This window comes from Astatotilapia calliptera, chromosome 22, assembly GCF_900246225.1.
Source record: "Astatotilapia calliptera chromosome 22, fAstCal1.2, whole genome shotgun sequence".
Classification (NCBI taxonomy): domain Eukaryota; kingdom Metazoa; phylum Chordata; class Actinopteri; order Cichliformes; family Cichlidae; genus Astatotilapia; species Astatotilapia calliptera.
The window spans coordinates 31,690,053-31,709,567 of record NC_039322.1 but is presented as its reverse complement, the minus strand read 5'-3'; the positions used below and the strand labels follow the sequence as shown (position 1 = coordinate 31,709,567).

The window sequence follows — 19,515 nt, the reverse complement described above, 5'->3', positions numbered from 1 at the left end:
TTGCCTGGGACGTATGAACTGCCCACATTTTTAATTTCCTCACCTGAGCAGAGCCTGAGAGTAGCTATGCTATGTGGCTGAACCTTTTTCAGCTGATCCAGCTACACTCTGTTCTCCCTGGGTTTATAGATTACTTTAACTGGCACTACTTTAATACAAAAATTATTAAATAATGTCAAGCCTTTTATTTGGTGCTTCACTCACAGGAGAAAAGGAACTATGAAGGAGCCAATTGGCAGCAATCTTGCAGTTAACATTCTTAATGATAAGTGCTCCATCTGGCAAGTTGTGCTGAGCCAAAGGCGACAGATGCGATTGTTTTCACAATCTGTTTAAATATGTTGTCAATTTTTCTTCCCCTTTTAAACTCTCTCCAGCAGCTCAGACATTTGCTTGAAATAAGGTGTTTTCTGTTTTCTCACACTCGTATTCAACTTATGGTATCCTTTTTTCTGTGAGAAGAATGGACACCAGAAAGGTTTATTTCTATGCTTGTCCACTTTGTGGCATCCACGGGTATTTCATCCGTAGTCGCTTGAAGTCATGGAATATCATTCGCTTTTTTTGCTTTCTAGTCACCATCTTTGGTTTCTGGTCATTGCTTCCAATGTAGCTTAAGGGTTTACCAACAGTGCTGTGAATGAAGTTGCGAAATAAAAGCATTTAATTCATCTACTTGGCTGGCTCACAGTCTAAACCTTATCATTTTTTTTTAGTAACACCCCCTCTGAATGAAGTTTTTTCCTTCTAAGTTAATTGAATTAGCCCCCAAGAAGAAACTGTATGAAAATGTTTCTATGTGAAAGTAGAATACTTTTCATTTTATGTAGAAGAAATATATATATATGTGTGTGTGTGTGTGTGTGTGTGTGTGTGTGTGTGTGTGTGTGTGTGTGTGTGTGTGTGTGTGTATACATAGAGGCAGATTGATATTTTTTTCTGTTTTTTTTGCAGCGCTTCTAATGTAATACGTGCATAGAGAGCCAAATGAAATGATTAATGAACCCAGATTAATCCTTTTTCCAAAACATCTTTCTTTAACAAACTTTGAACATTAATACCAATTTCTCGTCGTAGCAGACATTAAAAAAACAAGATTAAACACAACATAAATATAACAAAGTGCATAACTTAATAAAATTATTACGATATGACCAAATATCTTACGAAGGTAAAAGCATATCTGAAATCCTAACCAATGCATTTAAATTAAATGAAAATAATTTGAAATGCCATGATTTAGTCATAATATAATATATATACTTAAATAAGATATTTCAAAAATGCTATATATTTAAAGTTCCAGTCCATGACTTGTTGAAAAAAGTAACAGCATGTGTCTCCTTTTTGGCACATTTGACACTGACCCAATGTAAAATTTAAAAGAGGAGAAACAATAATGACATAAAGTTTCCATGTGCCAGGAATTTTATCTCTTAACAAAATGATGTTAATCATTATATCATCCATACTTATGCATCTCCTTACTGTTATGTGTTTATGGTCACTGTTATAATACAGCGTGGACTGTGAATAGATACCCAGTTTGTTTGATAAAGACAAGGGAAGATACTGATACAAACAACTGTTCATCTATTATTGTGTCAGATTGTGTTTGTCTATGACTATAATTATAATTAACTATAATTGAAGACTCACCTGTTCTCAGCTGCATTTGAATAAAGCACCAAATCCACACTTTAAGCTTAAATTTCAAAACTTACATTTAACTACTGATTTTATCTACTGTTCTGATTTTATCTGTTTTGATTTTATATACTGTTGTTTGTTTGTTTGTTTGTTAATTAGTTAGTTAGTTTATTTGCTTGTTTTATTCAATTTTAAATCATGCTTTTTATTTGTTCTTGTTTCTAATCTCTCTGTAAAGCACTTTGAATCACCTTGTTGTTGAATTGTGCTATACAAATAAACTTGCCTTGCCTTGCCTTGCCTAGATAATGATCAGACCCCGTACTGTCAACTGCTGCAACAAAAAACAAAACCTACAGCAACTGGTACACAAAAATTAGAAAATGCACAGATACATAAATCAACAGTCTTCTTGTGTGTGTGTGTGTGTGTGTGTGTGTGTGTGTGTGTGTGGGTCTGAGCGAAACTGAGTGTCTGTGTATGTGACTTTGTCACGAAGTGTATTTGATAATAAGGGTGGGAAGCCGCAATGACAGCCCCCAGGAGCCGAAGGCAGATAGAGATAGATCGAGGAGATCAACCCATCCGCAGGCCCCATGAGTACCGAAGACCTGAGGCTACACATTTTGTCGACAACTGCGAGTCTGTCCGAGCAGGAGGTAGACCTCAGATGGGGTGCCCATTGCCAAAAGGGCGAGAGGCAGCCAACCCCGCTAGAGGCTCGTCACCCTAGCAACCAAGAATTGCCCAGGACTTGGCAGAGTCCCGAGCCCCCTACCCCCACCACTCTCCCACGCAGAAGAGGTCCAAGAAACCCAAGACCACCACTCCTGAGAGAGTGGGTCAACGACCACAGCAGAACATCCACCCACGCTCCCTGGAACCAACAAGACCTGTACCTGGGCAGCAATGCTCACCTGGAAGCAGTAGGGAAGGATTACCCCACCCTCCATGACCACGTCCCCACAGGGGCCAAAGCTCAGAACCGAACCAGGACCCAGCCAGATCAGTCCACAAACCACCAAGGGTGTAGGAAGACACGTGTTTGTCATTTCAGTACTCTTCCATAGATTTCATTTCAAGACTCTTTGAGTTCCTTGTCTTCATGTTATACAATGTCTCTTCTTCAAGCTACCTTTGGCAGCCCCTCCCTGTTCCTTCAAGGACACAATCTAAGGCAAATGAAATGAACCAAGAATGCCACATTGCTTGAAAGCCTTTTATAAAGCAACCAACACCTGGATTACTAAAATTAATTTCTTCTCTGATCTGGATTTCAGCAGAGAAAAATCAAGCTATAAGGTGTCAGACAAGGCTTTGACCCACCCAGAAATAAAACTGTCTTAATTTCTTCTTAAAATTATATTGTATTGTTTTGTATTTTGTATGGCATTACCATTTCAACCATTTACAACCGCTCGGATTTTTAATTTATCTTTTTAAATAGAGAACCAGAGGGCAGAAGAGGAAGAGAGTTCCAGTCTGTGAGGAGCGAGAAGATAAAATTGAGGTTTGTTGCTTTATTTCTCTACAGAAAAAAAGGTATTGTTCTAAACAACATGTTCTTGAGAAATTCAGTTAAGCTCTTCTACCTGCCCATGTTTGCTTCTTTGTCGCATTCTGTCATTCCAGGGTTTTTTTTTGTTTTTTGTCTTTTCTTACTCATATTTGCCAGTATTGTTCCTCTATTGAAATTAAAAAATAGTTAATTGTTTCTTCAAGAAGAATCCTACTGTTTAAAGGAACTGACTTTCCTCACAGTACAGATTTCAATACATACTTTAAGAATGTAAGAGGAAGAATGCAAATGTTTTTAAGCTTTTTTTTCCCTCTCCTTTGCCAAGTTTGTGATTGCGAGACTGACAGAAAAGGTCAAGCTGGGCTAATAAGACCAAAGCTGTTTACCCCTTAGCTTAAAACACTGGTGAGGTATTGTTGTCATCCTGCCGGGCAGGCAGTGGGCAGGTGAACACCTAATTTGTAAATGCATTAACTTCAAATAGATATCACAGGTATATCTATGACAATGTTGGATGAGTTTGAGGTCAGAGGTCAGAGAATCTTGTGACTGTGATAACTCAAGAAGGAAGTCAACTAGAATTTTGAGATTGATACTATAGGTGCATCTGCAAAGAAAGTCCAAAAAGAAGTCTTGGACAAATCTCAGTCACTTTGACCTCAAAGTCAGAGGTCAAGTGTTATGAAAATCTTGTGAACAAGGCAAATGTGTGTCTACTAGGAGACTGAGGGGTAGATCGGTGTATCTGTATTCTTATACACAAGATTGTACAGTGCACAACTTGATGTGTTGGTGTTTATTTTTAGAATTTGTTGTGCTCATGACAGAGTTGTAGAAACTTTTGTACATACACAGTTCAGTTGATTTTAATGAACACGTTAGACAGCCCTGATTCTGATAATCACTGTTTAATAGCAATTGCCATTGTGCTATGTGCAAAAATGAATTCAACTATTTTGGTTTTGGGATGCTCATGGATGATTCCAAGTTCTGAATGTTGTCTCAGGTACGTAATAAACTCAGAGCAAATATTCCTATAGGCTGATGGACTCATTTCACGAAAACGTCATTACTACTGGCATGTTGCTTTAATCTGATCTGTCATGTTTCCTAATCGTGGTACAGACTTTATAGTAAAGTTGCATTTTATAGGAACTAATGTTGAAAAAACAATTCATTAAGTTTTTTGTGAATTTTCTGAGGTTTAGGTATGCCTTAAACAAGTAAAGATGCGAAAATTTTGTATTTTACAGGCTCCAGGATATTAATGTTTATGTCATTTTTAATAACACATGCACAGATAAAAGGAATTATGTTCCTGTGTATGCTGATCCATTAATTTGACTGCTTGGTTCACATTTGTAATCAGTGAGGAAGGACATTAGGGAGATTAGGACAAAGTGGACACACTTGGGAACACAGCTGAACAGAATCTAACTGATAAGAAGCAAAACTGAATATCATGCACATGAGACAGGGGACTATGAAAATAAAACAGGATATGACCAATAAACATGCTGAGACCCAGGCTAAGATGTTTGAACGTGACACAGGGACCGGAGATAAACAGATGACTGATTACCACAGGAAACACTGAGGACAAGAGACAGAGACAAAACTAGAACAGACTGGTTACGAAACAGAAATAACACAATCATAAGAGCACAGAGGACAAACAAACTCAGAAATGCCAGGGAACAGTGTAATCCTCAAAGGACAAGATAGTGAACTAGAACAGTAAATCATCTCAGATCCAAAAGAAATAAATCACAAGTCAACAACAAAACTCAAAATACTGGGTCAAAGACCCAGGACCACAACAGTTAGACACGATGTTTTTACCATTTTAGGGGTGAGTACAATAACCAACTTCAGTTTTATCTGAATTTAGAAGCCAGAAATTAGAGGTCATCCAGGTCTTTATGACATTTATGCAGTTTAACTAATTGGTGTGTGTCAACTGGCTTTATGGATAGATAAAACTGGAAATCATCTGCATAGCATCCATACAGCTGTTTTAGTAGTTAATGTAAAGTTTCAATAGGGCCTTGCCCCAGTTATCACATTCATCAGTTATATTGTGGAAATAATGCTTTAATGTACTTCACATCTTTCCCCAGCTTAATACTCATTATTTTTTACTACTCAACAAGCACTCATACAGGTCTCATTCCTAATCAGCCTTGTTTCCATAGGAACCTCTGCCACGGGAACGGCGACAACGCCAGTCTGCAATGCAGAAAAAACCAAAAGCTGATGACACGAGGACTGAGTGTACAACCTGCAAAGGACCAGGCGACAATGAAAACCTTGTGAGGTGAGGTAATGCAAGTGTGTGTGTGTGTGTGTGTGTGTGTCTCAGTCTCAGAGGTTATTATTTGTGTGTGTGTGTGTGTGTGTGTGTGTGTGTGTGCGTGTGTGTGTGTGTGTGTGTGTCCCATGACGCAACCATATCCTCCTGATGATTAAAGTTCAGTCTTCATTAGGCTCGGGCTGCCTATGCTCTGCAGAATGAGGGGGTTGACGATTTCTTCTCCATAGGCGCTCTATATTGACCTGCCACATACATTTGCACAGTTCATTAAGGCATAATGAACAGCAGAATTTCCTCTACCCCTGATGTCAGGTGTCTAATAAACAGAATTCTTCTTGGCATTTGGCATTCTATGAAAGAAATAATTTAAAAAAAGTTGGTAATAATGGGGACCTTGTCAGGACATTGCCCTGTGATGAAACCCTCAGATTTTTTTTTCCCAATTATTCAGACTTCCCACTGAACACAGTTCCCTTCATGAACATTGTCTTGTTGCTCTAGAGTGCACATAGACTTGTAACTTTAAGCACCTTATCAGTTTTTAAAAGGTTATGTTGAAATATAACTTTAGCCGTTCTATTGTAAATTCAAAGATGATGCATGAAGTCACTTGTGTTTTTCATTCATTTTTGTAAAACATCTGTCCTAATCTGCGGGTGTTTGTTTGTTGGTGCAAAATCAACATTTGCTTTTTTTTTTTTTTTTTTTTTTTCAAGCTTTTGGATAACTTTAGAAAGGGTTCAGCATCAATTCTGTAATTCTGCTACAGTTTTATTGCAGTGACTAAATTATAAATTCTCATCTCTTCTACTTTACTCATTGTTTCAGTTCCATCATTGATTTAAGTCATTCAAAAAAAGCTTGACACTCAGTGGTCTCTAGTGTGTACCGCTCTTCTTTTTCTTTACTCGGTATAAATAATGTGGATAGTGTGAATTACTATGTGCTCTAGAATTCACTGTCTTCTTTTCAAGATCAGACAAATAGTGAAGCAACGAATGCACATCCTTTAAATTAAAAAAAAGTGCAGAAAATTCTATTGTGACTATTAAATACCCCAATGAGTGACAGGAAACAAAGAAGAGTACAAACACTTTTTTGGTGTTTGGATTCTTTTGAGTTGAAATAAAACCATCATCTATCATCCAGCACTTGTACTGGGTTGATTCAGGCATCCTATTAGTAACTAGTTTTATTCAACAGTTTAAATCTTTAATGTCTTTTCTTTTGCGACAATCTGCTAAGTAGTGTCTGTAGTGTAAAGTATCACACTAATGTAGAATGAATGTTACAAATATTAGTTTTTCATTCACATTGACATGTCAAATACCTTTTCAGGACCAGTGTCATTTTAACAGATTGGAATGAGCTCAGCACTTGAATACTAAAGTATTTGTGTGTTATTTTTGGTGCTCTTGAGGCAGCATTTGAGTTTCAGGGGTTCTGGTCGGGGTGTGAGGTGTGCTGCCCTGACTCTTTCTATCTTTGCATTGCACAGGTTGTGAGAGCTGGGGCAGCTACCTCACCTCCCATAAGAACTCGGGACAGATGACCGTTGGCTTAGAGAGAGAGAGAGACAAATTGAAGCATTTGAAGAATGGCAGTCAAGTCAGACTGAAGAACGAGACCATCACGCCGCCCCACAGCCACCTCTGATCCAAACTGGACCAACGAAATTGAGCAGATCTGTGTGAATCTAAAACATGGATCCCTACATGATGAATTGTCAGACACAGTTATATTTCATTTTATTACTATATTTTTATTAGTGTTGGACTCTCAACTGCTTGCACATATGACCATTAACTTATCTTATTATTTGGACACAGCTGCATGCAGCAAGACATGTTAGGATTTAAACACTTTTGACGACTGACTAAAATACATGAGCAAAAGAAAAAAAAAAAAAAACAAGTAGAAAATGACAGCGTTTACTATTAAGCCACCTGAAATTAAGATCTGTAATACATTTGAGTTATCTTTAATGGTTTTCATGAAATATTGTCATTCCTTCTTTAATGTGTGCTGTATTTCCTTTTGAAAATCGTTTTAGATTAACATTAGACAGTAACAGTGAAACATGAACACCTGTATTGCTCTGTTCATTAAAAAAAAAAGAAAAAAAAGAAAGCAATTTAATGCAAAGTTCAGTTGCCCACTTTGTGGCTTCCTTAAGATTGATTTCAAGTATAATCAGTCGAGTAGGATAAAGCTTTCTCAATGAATAAAGCAGCTAAGTTTGTTTGGTTTAGCGTTTAACTTCTTAAAGGAAGTCCTGTAGTAAGCTGAATGTGCTGCTGTGGAGCACTTTAGACTATATCTCAACGTAACCCTCTCTATGCGTCTAGGCGTACTCCTGAAACCAGCGTTTCGACATGCTTTGCTTTGCTTCTACTCTGGTGTGCCACACATTTGACCTGCCTGTGTGACCTATCGGTTCTGGTCAATGGTGTCTATTATTAAATATGGTTAACTGGAAACATTCTTGAACGTGGGCTTTTCTAAAGTTGATTGTTGTGTTGTGTGCTGATGAATACTGAGGAGAACAAATATTAAGAAACAGGATTATGTACAGAAAATGCAAAATCTCTAATACACAAAGTTTCTGTTGTATCACGTAAAGGAGTAAAGTAATCAACTGTGGTAAGCAGCTGTAGTCGGAAGGAGCTAGTGTAGTTAGCAGTTAGCAGTAATAGCACTTAAATATTAGTCCTAATGTCTTTAGTGTCTTTAATGTCTTTACGCATTTAGAAGTCTTCCTTTGTCTCATATCTTGAAGTGACAGTTAAACTGACGTCCTCAGAAAGAAGCGCAGCTTTGCTTGCATGTCTCTGGTGGCCCGAAGTGCTGTCAAAACAATATCTTCTTGCTGCTCTCCCAGGGCTTCTGACAAGTGTCAGATTCTGCCCTCAAATGTCACTCCATTGCCTATTTGGGGCCATATATGCATGCTTTTGAGAACAGTTACTGCAGTTGCAGGCATTTTACTGCTGTTTGCTTTTTCCAGAGTTTGTCCAGAAACAGCACCACATGGAGTTTTCTCTTGGGATAAGATTGTAGAATGACCTACTGACTCCTGACCAGTCCTTATCCCATTACTCCTAGTCTCCTAGTCAGTCTCAAAGACTGCATATCAGTTCTACAGTGCATGGCTATATCAGATCTGTACCATAACTTCAAACTGAAAATTAGTGATGTTGTCTTGTCGCTTTTGAAAAACAGGTAGTCATTTAGTGTGATGCAGTGTACAGTATTTATTAAAAAGGCCAAACATGTCTTCACTTTGTGCCAACATACTTAATTGTAGTAACCTTAAGCTTGTGTTGCCGAGTTCGAACTCTGATTTGTGACGTGTTCGAGAAGTTTCTTTGTCTGGCAAATATTTGTTTACAGATGTGCTTTTAAGGGATTCTTTCTGATTAATTGTGTTTTGTGTTACTGTCATTCTGTATGAAGTAAGAATGTGAATGTTGCATATGTATTTGTACATGTATATGAAGTGTTTCCTATGGTCTATAGCTCTTGAAAAATAAGCAGAGCTTTAATAAACTCTTGACTTTTTCACCTTATTGTTGCCATGATAAATGACTGTCAGACAGTTAATTAATTGTTGTAAAGCTGCGGCATGGTGGTCCGCTTGTGCATGTAGTGCCCTCTGTCATCTGTGATTTATCGCCTGCGAAGGGGCCTTGTTGGTGGAGGTGGGGGCAGAGGAAATATTGCTTCTTGGCCTACGTAAAGTTTCAGCAGATGTGGTTGATTGTGTTATTGCAGTGACAAAATGTTTACGAAACAAAACAAAGACGGTAAAAAAGAAAAAGTAACTACAAACCTTCTATTTGTGGGATGTTAATGTTTTCTTTTTCGGTTTTCATACTACAGAAAATCGTCCACGTTCACAATTAGGTCCGTGGTTGGACAAGCCGAACAATGAAAAAAAGATTAAGAACAAAAGACCCTGAAGTCAATAAACTTGTTGCTAACTGTACATTAACTGTAACATAGCATACATGTTATTAAGCCAGCTGATGTCTTTCCGTAATAGGATGCAGATATGTCATAGGCCTAACGTTGGCATACAAGTGATTATTATCATTACGGAGCAGTAAGTCAAATACAGGCCACTAGAGAGAATACAGAAATGTGTGAGAACCTTGGGCAAAAAGATGGACACAGCCACTATGACAACATTCTTTGATTTGTAAAGTCACTATATTGTAGGCTTTGAAATGTATTTTTTAAAATTTATTTATTTATGAGAGAAAATGACCATATTTGGGCAAGCGAGTGGAATGCTATCAGCTAACACTGCCTTGTTTGGACACACATAGTTGTTAGTCGGCCAGTGCTGCGGTGAAGTGGTTAGTGCTACGACCTCAGAGCAAAAAAGGTTCTTGGTTCGAACCCCACTTGGAACCGTTTTTGTGTAGTACAGGTATTGCAGCTTTCACAAAGAATATGAATTTTTTGCTAAATGAAGTTTGTATTCTGAAGTGCTTTGAGTGGTCAGTAAGACTAGAAAAGTGCTATATAAATCGCATTACATTTCATAATCAGTGCAAAACCTGGACCACATGTTTCTCGGATACTGTGTTAATATCATTAGTTTCACATCGAGCCGTATTGTTTATCAGACACTACTAAAACAAACTGGCTGAATCAAAGCATTTCATTCATAGGACCTATGTTCCTTCCTCCCTCCCTCCTTGCACGTCTCTGTGTTTGAGAGAATGTATGTATAAAAAACTTCAAACTCGGGTCATCTACCAGAGGTTTGGAAGCTTGAGGGTCCTACACAGTATGTTACCTGTTCTTAGACTGTGCTCTTCTGGACAGATGTCTCGGAATCACTCGCCCAGCTTGGCTCACTGCCCTGCATGCTCCGATTACCACAGGGACCACTGTTACCTTTACCTTCCACATCTTCTGGAGCTCCTCTCTTAGCGCTTGGTATTTCTTGAGATTCTTGTTTTTCTTCTTTATGTTTCTATCACTTGGTATGGCTACATCTATCACTACGGGCTTATGCTTGTCTGCCACTACTGTGTCCAGTTCGTTAGCCATCACCAGTTTGTTCTTGTGTATCTGGAAGTCCCACAGGATCTTAGCTTGGTCATTCTCAACCACCATTTTGACTTCCTAATTTTAGGGCCATACTCGACACAGATGTTCCTGTATACTATGCCAGCTGCTTGGTTATGGGGTTCTATATATGTATGTCCTGCCTGCTAGCATCTTGTATCCAGCTGTTGTGTGCTGGATTGTCTCAGGGGGCATCTTTGCATCATAAACAACCAGGGTCTTGCCTGGTGTGGTAATCCCCACACCAGGCAAGACCCTGGTTGTTTCTTAGCTGTCATGATTAGTTTCTCTGTGCTGTCCTACCAATAGCTTTATCCAGCCATTGGTAGGATTTCTCAGTATCAGCCACTTGTTCTTTCTCCTCTTCTTTCTCAGGTTTCTGCTGCCTGAGGTATCCACTAACCATGTGGTGAGTTGTGGCCATCTTTTTAATATACTCATACTTTGTTGTCCTCAGTCTTCTTTCTTTGGCTTAGCATACAGTCTGAGGATGCAAGTCCAAAGACATGCAGTTAGTAAGGGAATTGCTTGTAGGCGGGAATGTGAGTGCAAATGATTGTCTGTTTCCATGTGTTAGCCCTGCGACATACTGGCGATACATGTATATATGCATATGTATGTATGTGTGTGTGTGTGTGTGTGTGTGTGTGTATCCCCATACCATTGTTAATAAGAAAGAGATTAGCTATAGAGACCAACACTATAGCAGGCTCCAGTGTTCAGCATTCAGTTTGAAGGAGTTATTCTGCACAGTATCTTCGACTAGGTCGTGTATCTCTCTTGGACTGAAGGAAAAAATTTTAAAAAGATGCATCTAGGGATCTTATGTGTCACTTTTAAATGTAAGGCAAGCTGGGTTAGGATTTTTTTTACCAGTTGAAACTATCTCTTGAGATTTAGCTCAATTTGTAATGCTGCCATCCTGAATATAAATAAAGACTCAAATTTAGTAGTAGACATTAACAAGATGCACTGTTTCTGCAGGAGGCCGGGCAGCCTTTGGAGTTCAAACAATATTTGGAAAAGATGTAAGAGGGAAATTTTGGGTTTGAACAGGGTGGCAGCATTAATTTAGGCATCTCCTTCAGGTGAAACCAACTCACCATGGTGAGCTTTAGATGTTCCCATCCATCATCATCAAGTAAAGAGTGTTTTATGGCAGAACAGCAGCCAGCAAATAAGACATGATCTTGGCCACAGCTGACTCATGGTTAGGGGATGAGCACGAGGGGTAGAGGAATACAGAGAAAGAAAAGCTAGCACAGAGATTCAAGAAAGGAGTAACCTTTGCGATCATGGGTGCATTCCCATTACTGCTCTGACATTAGATTCAGGAAGATGATTTAATGGTGGCAGTTTGTTTTTGCTGACTTCACCCTTTTCCCCCACATTTAAAACAGAAAACACCAGAGGACTGGGTCTGTGTGGGAGGTGTGGCCAAGGAGCTAAAATCTATTAGTCTCTTCCCCATCTGTTAGTCCTGTGACTTTGCCACTGTGTGGGTCTGTTGAATGCTCCCCAGAGTTGTCGTGGTTTCTTTCTAGTCCATAACTGGTTTGTTCTTGATATCCAGTTAACTTCAGTGTTTGCCTTTTGCCCATTTAATCATTACATCTTGAACCCCAAGGCCATATCAAAACGTTATATCTTAACTGATTCCTTCACCTCAGATTGGTTTGATGGATTTAAAGTGTGCTACAAGGTCTTTGTATTTCTAGACGATTGTCTGTAGCAAATTTCAAACACGAGGACAACATATCTAATGTGAATTCAGTCCTGTTGTCGATTGATACACAGTTTAATGGGGCCCCCTGCTGCAAAATACGAAAATGTTCAGTCAAAAACAAAACACTAGGTGAGGGTTGTATAGATCACTCCTGTTCCTCTCTTCCTATCTCTTCTGTCCCAGCAGTGAATAAGCTGTGGTCAGATAAGCTAATAAAGGGACCTGATCTGACTTAACTTTTCTATAGGTGCAACTTCAGCAGTCCATTCATTATTTCCTATCTTGTAAAACAGTAGCTGTTTTGTAACGTTGCATAGACCAAATAGTAGATCAAAAGGTAAAAGGCTTTCTAAGTTCAATAATCAACTGTTCTTTGGAAAGACAGTTGCACACTTTGTTATGGAGAAGAGTTAATGGCTGAGTGCTTTGTGTCATATTGATTCCTGTCACATGGACTTTTCCAAGGTAATTGTGTTGCCCGGTTCTGACAAATTCACTTACTTGTTTCAGCCATTTGAGCTCGGGCTCAGACACAAACACACTGTTGCAAAGATTTGAAGTTTTTGAGGTTACAAAACCACTTTCAATACATGATTTCATGGTATTCAGCAGTTGCATAGAAACAAGTATCAATAACATGGCCGATTATATGTTTTATCGTCACATTTGCTGTTCTAAGTGATTGATTTCTATCATTTTAACTTTTCTCATTATTTTATTTAATATTTGGGGGAGTTTAACCGTAGTGATGCTGAATTCAAGACAAAACACTCCTGTGCTCACTTTATTAAACAGAATTCATAGTAGCGTGTTTGTGGCCATTTTCCTAGGTATTCGGCCACACAGAGTGAATGCAGTCCTCTAAAAAAAAATTAATCCGCTTAGCCTCACAGGGAGACCTGAAAGGCAGCAACAGCAGAGTTCAAGTTTTAATTTTCATTAACACACATATTCACTGTAAAAGGGTTGTGTATCTGAAACAGCCTAACTGCAGCTATATTGGTCCTGTTGGTCAAAAGTATCCCTTTCACCCGTAGTCTCATTTGACCATATGTTACGCTAAATTCAGTACCAAAAATGGATCAGGCTTAAGACTGGATTAATATGAAATATGAAATAAAAATATGAAATAAATATACTTCATAATATAAATATTTGCTGTGTGTTGGTGAAGGTTTGAAGAGAAAAGGGACAAGATAACTTTGGTCAGTACTTTGAAACAAATAAAAAAAAGTGCTTTGTGTACACTTTACTTAAATTACCCCATTATGATACACACAAAACATTTATGAGCACACATCATATTTAAAAGAACAAAAAACACAATGTATAAGCTATATAGTAAAACATGTTGTCCTTTTTAGAGTGAGTGTTAATGGAAAGATAATAGTTTGATATCCAAACACAAACCTTATGAAGTGGGCTTTTTATTACATTGCCAGTTATGATCAGTTAGCTGAATCAACCTGCTGTCGGCCAATCTAAGATTTTTGTCATAGCTTTTGCTTGGTCTGTTGTGAACAGTATCTTATTGTGGCTAATGTTAGTAAAGTCTGTGTAGAAAATACATGTATAACATTTTAATGTTTACTTTTAGATCATGATTATCAAATTTTGGCCACTGACCAGAACGGTTCAGGCATATAGTGTATATAAAACACATCACATATTGCTTTTAAGCTTTAAACGTCAGCGTTTTGGCTGAAATGTAGTGGGGTTTTTTTGTTTTTTAACCAGAATTGACTATGTTTGGATGAGAGTTTGTCAATGAACCTAGCTAGGTTGCTTAGCAAGGATTTTCTGTAAAATATTTTGCTAATTATAACTAAGTAATAAACTTATAAAATTGAACCACAGGTTTCTTGGATGGGATGAACTCATCATTAAACTTGATGTAATGTTTTGTCGTTTATTTCCTGATCAGCATGATTCAATTTAGTTCTAATGACAAATCGGTGAATATTTCTGCAGGCGATATGATTTGATATGATACGGGAGTAATGACACTTCTCTTTAAGAGATCTAGTCAGGACTGTGAGAGTGATTTTGAAGATGTGGACGAGATCAAATGTAACCAACTTGGATTTTGTGGGCCATCAGCCCCGCCTGGTGAGAACCTGTCTCTGGGGACTGATATGAGAACTTCAGAAAAAGATTAAACACCAGATCAAAGTGGACATGAATCGCCAACTGAGAGCAAGACATGTAGCAGACAAAAGCAATCAGTCATGTCCCGTCCATCACCTCACCTCCAATAAGATTACATCAATCAATAATCTCTTATATGACTGATTGGATTTTGTCTGCTTAGTACAAGTACAAGGGAGGAGGGGGGGAACTACTCAATTTTCCCAATGATTAAAGCTGGGCCAAATTGCTTTGATAACATCAAAGACCTTGCTGTAGCTCTGTGTGTAAGGGTAATGTTGGCAGGAGATAAAGGCTGATGCTTACAGGTGACTGGGAAGCAACTGAAAACGACATTCACTATGTGGATCAAACAACAGGGCCACAAACTGACCATTGTACAGCTGAAACCACAGAATGCAGGGGAAGTGTCTATGATCGTGCACTCAGGTTTCTGGGCAAATGTTTTAATGACTGACCAATTAAATGTAGTTTAGAGTTGAAGGGCAAACAACAACTAACCATTAAGCCACATCCATCAGCGTGAATATATTTTTAAACAAGATTGTATGTCTGCAGGTGCATATCTTGCAACAAACTGATGTGTTCTCATAAATTTAGGATTAATCCAATTAAAATTGCATGGGAGGGGGCACCGGTTTGTGGAAGCCAATGTTGCCCTGCCATCTTCAGTACAGTGGTTCTGCCTAATTACATTTTGCATGTGTGGGTGGTCTCTAGCCACATGCATACATAGTGAAACTGTCTTTGAAGTAGTTCTAACACCATCTAATAGCAACAAAAATAGCAGCGCTCATGCCAAATGAGTTCAGGATATCCTCAACAACCTGCTTCAGTATTGTTGTTATTGGATAGAAGTGAGCTTCACTGACTCATTCACTCGTATTGGACTCCCTTCACAAAGTTTTACAGCTTCCTCCAAAGTGAATATGGGGACACATTTTGACAGCGGAGGTAAATAGCAGATTGACAGCCCATACTCACTGCAGATAAACAGCGACCAGAGATGTTTGTCCCACAGCAGCCACTGCAGCAATTGGGAGGGGAAAGAAAACAGAATTCAGTTGACTGCAATCGACTGATATCTCGTGGTGAGATTTTACATAGTGTACCTTTATGAATTTAGCCTTCTCCATACCAGCACCTTGAATAAATATCACAGACACTTTTTTTAAAAATAATATTTGAATATTTGATATCAGTACATGAGCTAATACATTTCTGTAAGTAGACATTCCCAGTGAACTGCTAATATTGACTAATACACAGGTACTTAACAATTCAACACAAAGTAGTTAGTAGTTAGTTCCATTCACTGCTGTGAATGACACTCATTAAAAGCATATTAAAGACCAAAAATGGATTTAAGTAAAAGTATGTGAATATGCTACATGACCAAAGGACATTTCAGATGTCAAATGATGTGGCTATTATAAGTATACAACTTTTTTGTTTAGTTTTTTTGTTAATGGCTTGGTGCACATAACAGAATTAGCATGTATTTTGTTCCATGTTGACTTTGAATGGAGCCATTTAAGAATCCACAATGTCATACAACTGCGTGTATGTTCAGGGCTGTGAGGGAAGACCAAGCATTATATCCAGTTTGACTGTTTGTTTTTTTCACATGCAGTTTTTATCATGGTGACTCCTGAAATTGAAAATTAAATTATGCCTGTAGGTGTTTCCAAGATTAATGCTGAGTGGCAAAACGTTGATATTTGAAATGAAAATGTTAATTAGGGAAACCTATCTTATACAGACATGCTTGTAAAAGTGACATAACCAAAATAATGTATTGATATTAGGCAAGTAGGAAATGCAGTTGGTTTGTGAAATTGTAACTTACATTCCCCTACCACACATTTCCAAGTAATCGTCACACTTGTTGAAGGTTGCTTTTAATAGGTAACTAACATGAAAGAGACTTTGTTTCCAGGTAAGAAGCTGCAACATTAAGCACAATATTTACACTCTTGCCTTCAAACAAAGAAGGATGTTAGAGGCGTGAAGCAAGATTAATTCTAGCATTATAATTTAGTCCCGGTATGCTAATATGTTAAACATTAGTCAGTATTACCTTATTATGAGGTTAATAACACAAGTCAGTATGTGAAAATTGTAATGCACAGATTCTTTGGCTGTAGTTCAGGATGTAGAGCAGGTCATCTACAAATCAAAAGGTTGGTGATGGCTCCTATCTGTATGCCAAATATCTTTGGGCAAGATACTAACCCCAAGCTACTCTCTGATGCGTTCATTGGAGTATGAATGTGTGTGAATGATACATAGATGGCACTTGCTTAGAAAAAAAGCATAGAAAAATGTGCTTGTGTGAATGGGTAAATGAGGCAAGTCGTATAAAGCACTTTGAGTGCTCATGAGGAGTAGAAAAGTGGTATATAAGACCAGTCCATTTACCATTCAGTCCATGTTAGGTCATCATATTTCCACCAATATAATACTGATTGGTTTTTCCCTCATAGACATGTATTTGTTTCACATTATTACCCCCAGTTTCTGGCCTGTTTAGTATCTGTTTAAATAAATTTCAATCTAATATTACTGTAGCTATAACTTTCAATTCAATTCAATTTTATTTATATAGCACCAAATCCCAACAACAGTTAGGTTGTTAGGTTAAGTTAAAGACCCCACAATAATACAGAGAAAACGGAGAAAACCCCAATAATCATATGGTCCCATAGTAAATGCTTTGGTGACAGTGGGAAGGAAAAACTCCTTTTAATAGGAAGGAACCTCCAGCAGAACCAGGCTCAGGGAGGGATGGCTATGTGTCGAGACCGGTTGAGAATTGGGGGAGGAAGACAGGATAAAGACACACTGTGGAAGAAAGCCAGATTAATAATAATAACTAATACATGCAGAGTGATGTGTTAACACAAGACCTTGTATGTGATGAAAAGGATTTGAAATTCAACTCTGACTCCGTGTTAAATACGAATAATGTAGAGAAACCGGTAAAGAAGAAATCTGCGCTCTCTTTCTAGTCCCTGTCAATATTCTTGCAGCAGCATTTTAGATCACCTGAAGGCTTTTCATGTAGTTTTTAGGACATCCTGATAATAATGAATTGCAGTATTCCAGCCTAGAAGTAATGAATGAATGAAAATGAACGTTTTCAGCGTCAGTGAGACAGGACATTTCTAATTTTAGAGATGTTGCACAAATGGAAGAAAACAGTTGTTCATATTTGTTTAATACGCACATTGTCCTGGTCAAAACCAACTCCAAGATTCCTCACAGTGTTACTGGCGGCCACCTGGGAGGTAATGCTATCGAGAGAAACCATCTGATTAGATATAGTATTACTCAGATTTTTAGGGCTGAGTACAACAACTTCATTTTTTTCTGAATTTTGAAACAGATATTTAGACATCTTTATGTTTTTAAGACATTCTCGCATTATAACTAATTGGTGTGTGTCATCTGACTCCATGAATAGATAAAGTTGGGTGTCATCTGCAGCGAAAATGTATGCTATGTGCTCTAATGCTGCTGCCTGTAGGAAGCATGTATCATGTAAACAGAATTGGTCCCGGCACAGAACCCTGTGGAACTCCTTAATTGACCTTAGTGTAGTGAAAGTAGTGTAGTAGCTGTAATGTCAACAGCATGCTCTAATAGCTGTACCAGAATATTATGGTCAACAGTATTGAACACTGGACAAGCACAGAGATGAGTCCACTGTCAGAGTCTGAAGAAGATCAATTGTAACCGTCTCTAAAGCTATTCCTATGCTCTGATGAGCTCTGAAAGCTGACTGAAACTGCAATAAACCATTCCTCTGCAGATGATCAGGCAGCTGTTTTACAGCTACTCTTTCAAGATTTTTTTTAGATAAAAGGAAGCTTGAAGATTGGCCTATAATTAGCTAAGACAGCTGGGTCAAGTGATGGCTTTTTAAGTAACGGTTTAACTACTGCCAGCTTGAGGGCCTGTGGTACAAAGCTGATTAATAGAGATAGGTTGATCATATTCATGAGCAGTCTTGTAGAAATGGTGTCTAAAAGACAAGTTGATAGTTTGGAAGTAGTGATTATTGAAGTTAACTCATAAAAATCAAGACCTTGTTACTCCACTATTACCACATTATTACCGAGCTGGAATAGAAAGTGATTTTGGTCTATACTGACATGATAGCATCAAAAAATTACTGCAGATTTATCAGTGACAAAGCCATGATGCAAATTTACTATTCCTGTAAATCCTTGTGTTATTGTTGCCTTCCTATCAGCTCACTGCAATTTAGCCCTTCTCCTTTGATCACTGGCATCTGTTTGAACTCCATAAGGCTGCCTTTTTCTGTGCTCTTGGTTGTTTATTGAAATTCCAAATGGCCAAGGGGAAGAAGCAGTTTGTGAGTCTGGAGGTGTGAGACCTGATTGAGGCGCTGACCAGAAAGCAGCAGGTCAAATGGGTGGTGAGCAGGGTGCATGGGGGTCACCTGTGATGGCTCTGGCTTTGCTGAGGATCTGGTGATGGCCTGCAGTGGTAGCAGAGGGCAGGTAATGATGTTGTGGGCAGTGCTAGTTACCCTCTGCACAGCACTGAGGAGCTGAAGGACAGCAGCAGGAGCTTCTGGTCCTGGTTAATCTTTCTCAGGACATGCAGGAAGTGCAGGTTATTTTCTGAGCACCAGTGGGACAAGTTCTCTACCTCCGTCCTGTACACTGTCTCACCTCCATTAGAGATGAGCCCAACTACGGTGGTATCGTCAGCATACCACCGCATACCAACCCAGGTGGGCCTCCTACGCAAGGCCACCTGGGTTGGCTGGAAGACTGTTTACTTAGCCTAGCAGGGCGAAGGACACTGTCTAAGCTGAACTCTGGACACACACATACACTGATACACACTCATCCCCCCTCCCTTTCCAAACGCCTTCGATGCTTGTCCCCTCCTGGGGAAGATGGCGGTCGACTGGACCAGCGCAGACATGCTGCAGGACTGGATGCGCTGTCTACACCGGCTCTCTCTTACCCTTTACCCGCCCCTGTTGCCTGTCTTGTGTTTCAATGGTGTATTGATAGTCATGTGCTTTTTGTGCTGAGG

At 38.7% G+C, this 19,515-nt stretch overlaps 1 protein-coding gene across 5 annotated transcripts in view; it reads left to right on the top strand.

Moving 5' to 3' along the window:
* Positions 1–19,515, top strand: part of phf14 (PHD finger protein 14) — a 145,250-nt gene that overhangs the window by 75,581 nt on the left and 50,154 nt on the right. For 4 of the 5 annotated variants that reach the window (XM_026156303.1, XM_026156304.1, XM_026156302.1 and 1 more), the window contains 2 exons: positions 3,098–3,160; positions 5,365–5,486. In XM_026156303.1, the coding sequence (XP_026012088.1) occupies positions 3,098–3,160; positions 5,365–5,486 (185 nt within the window). Of the gene's footprint in view, positions 1–3,097; positions 3,161–5,364; positions 5,487–6,981; positions 9,053–19,515 lie in introns of those variants that run through there. The other variant, XM_026156306.1, reaches the window with a different exon arrangement.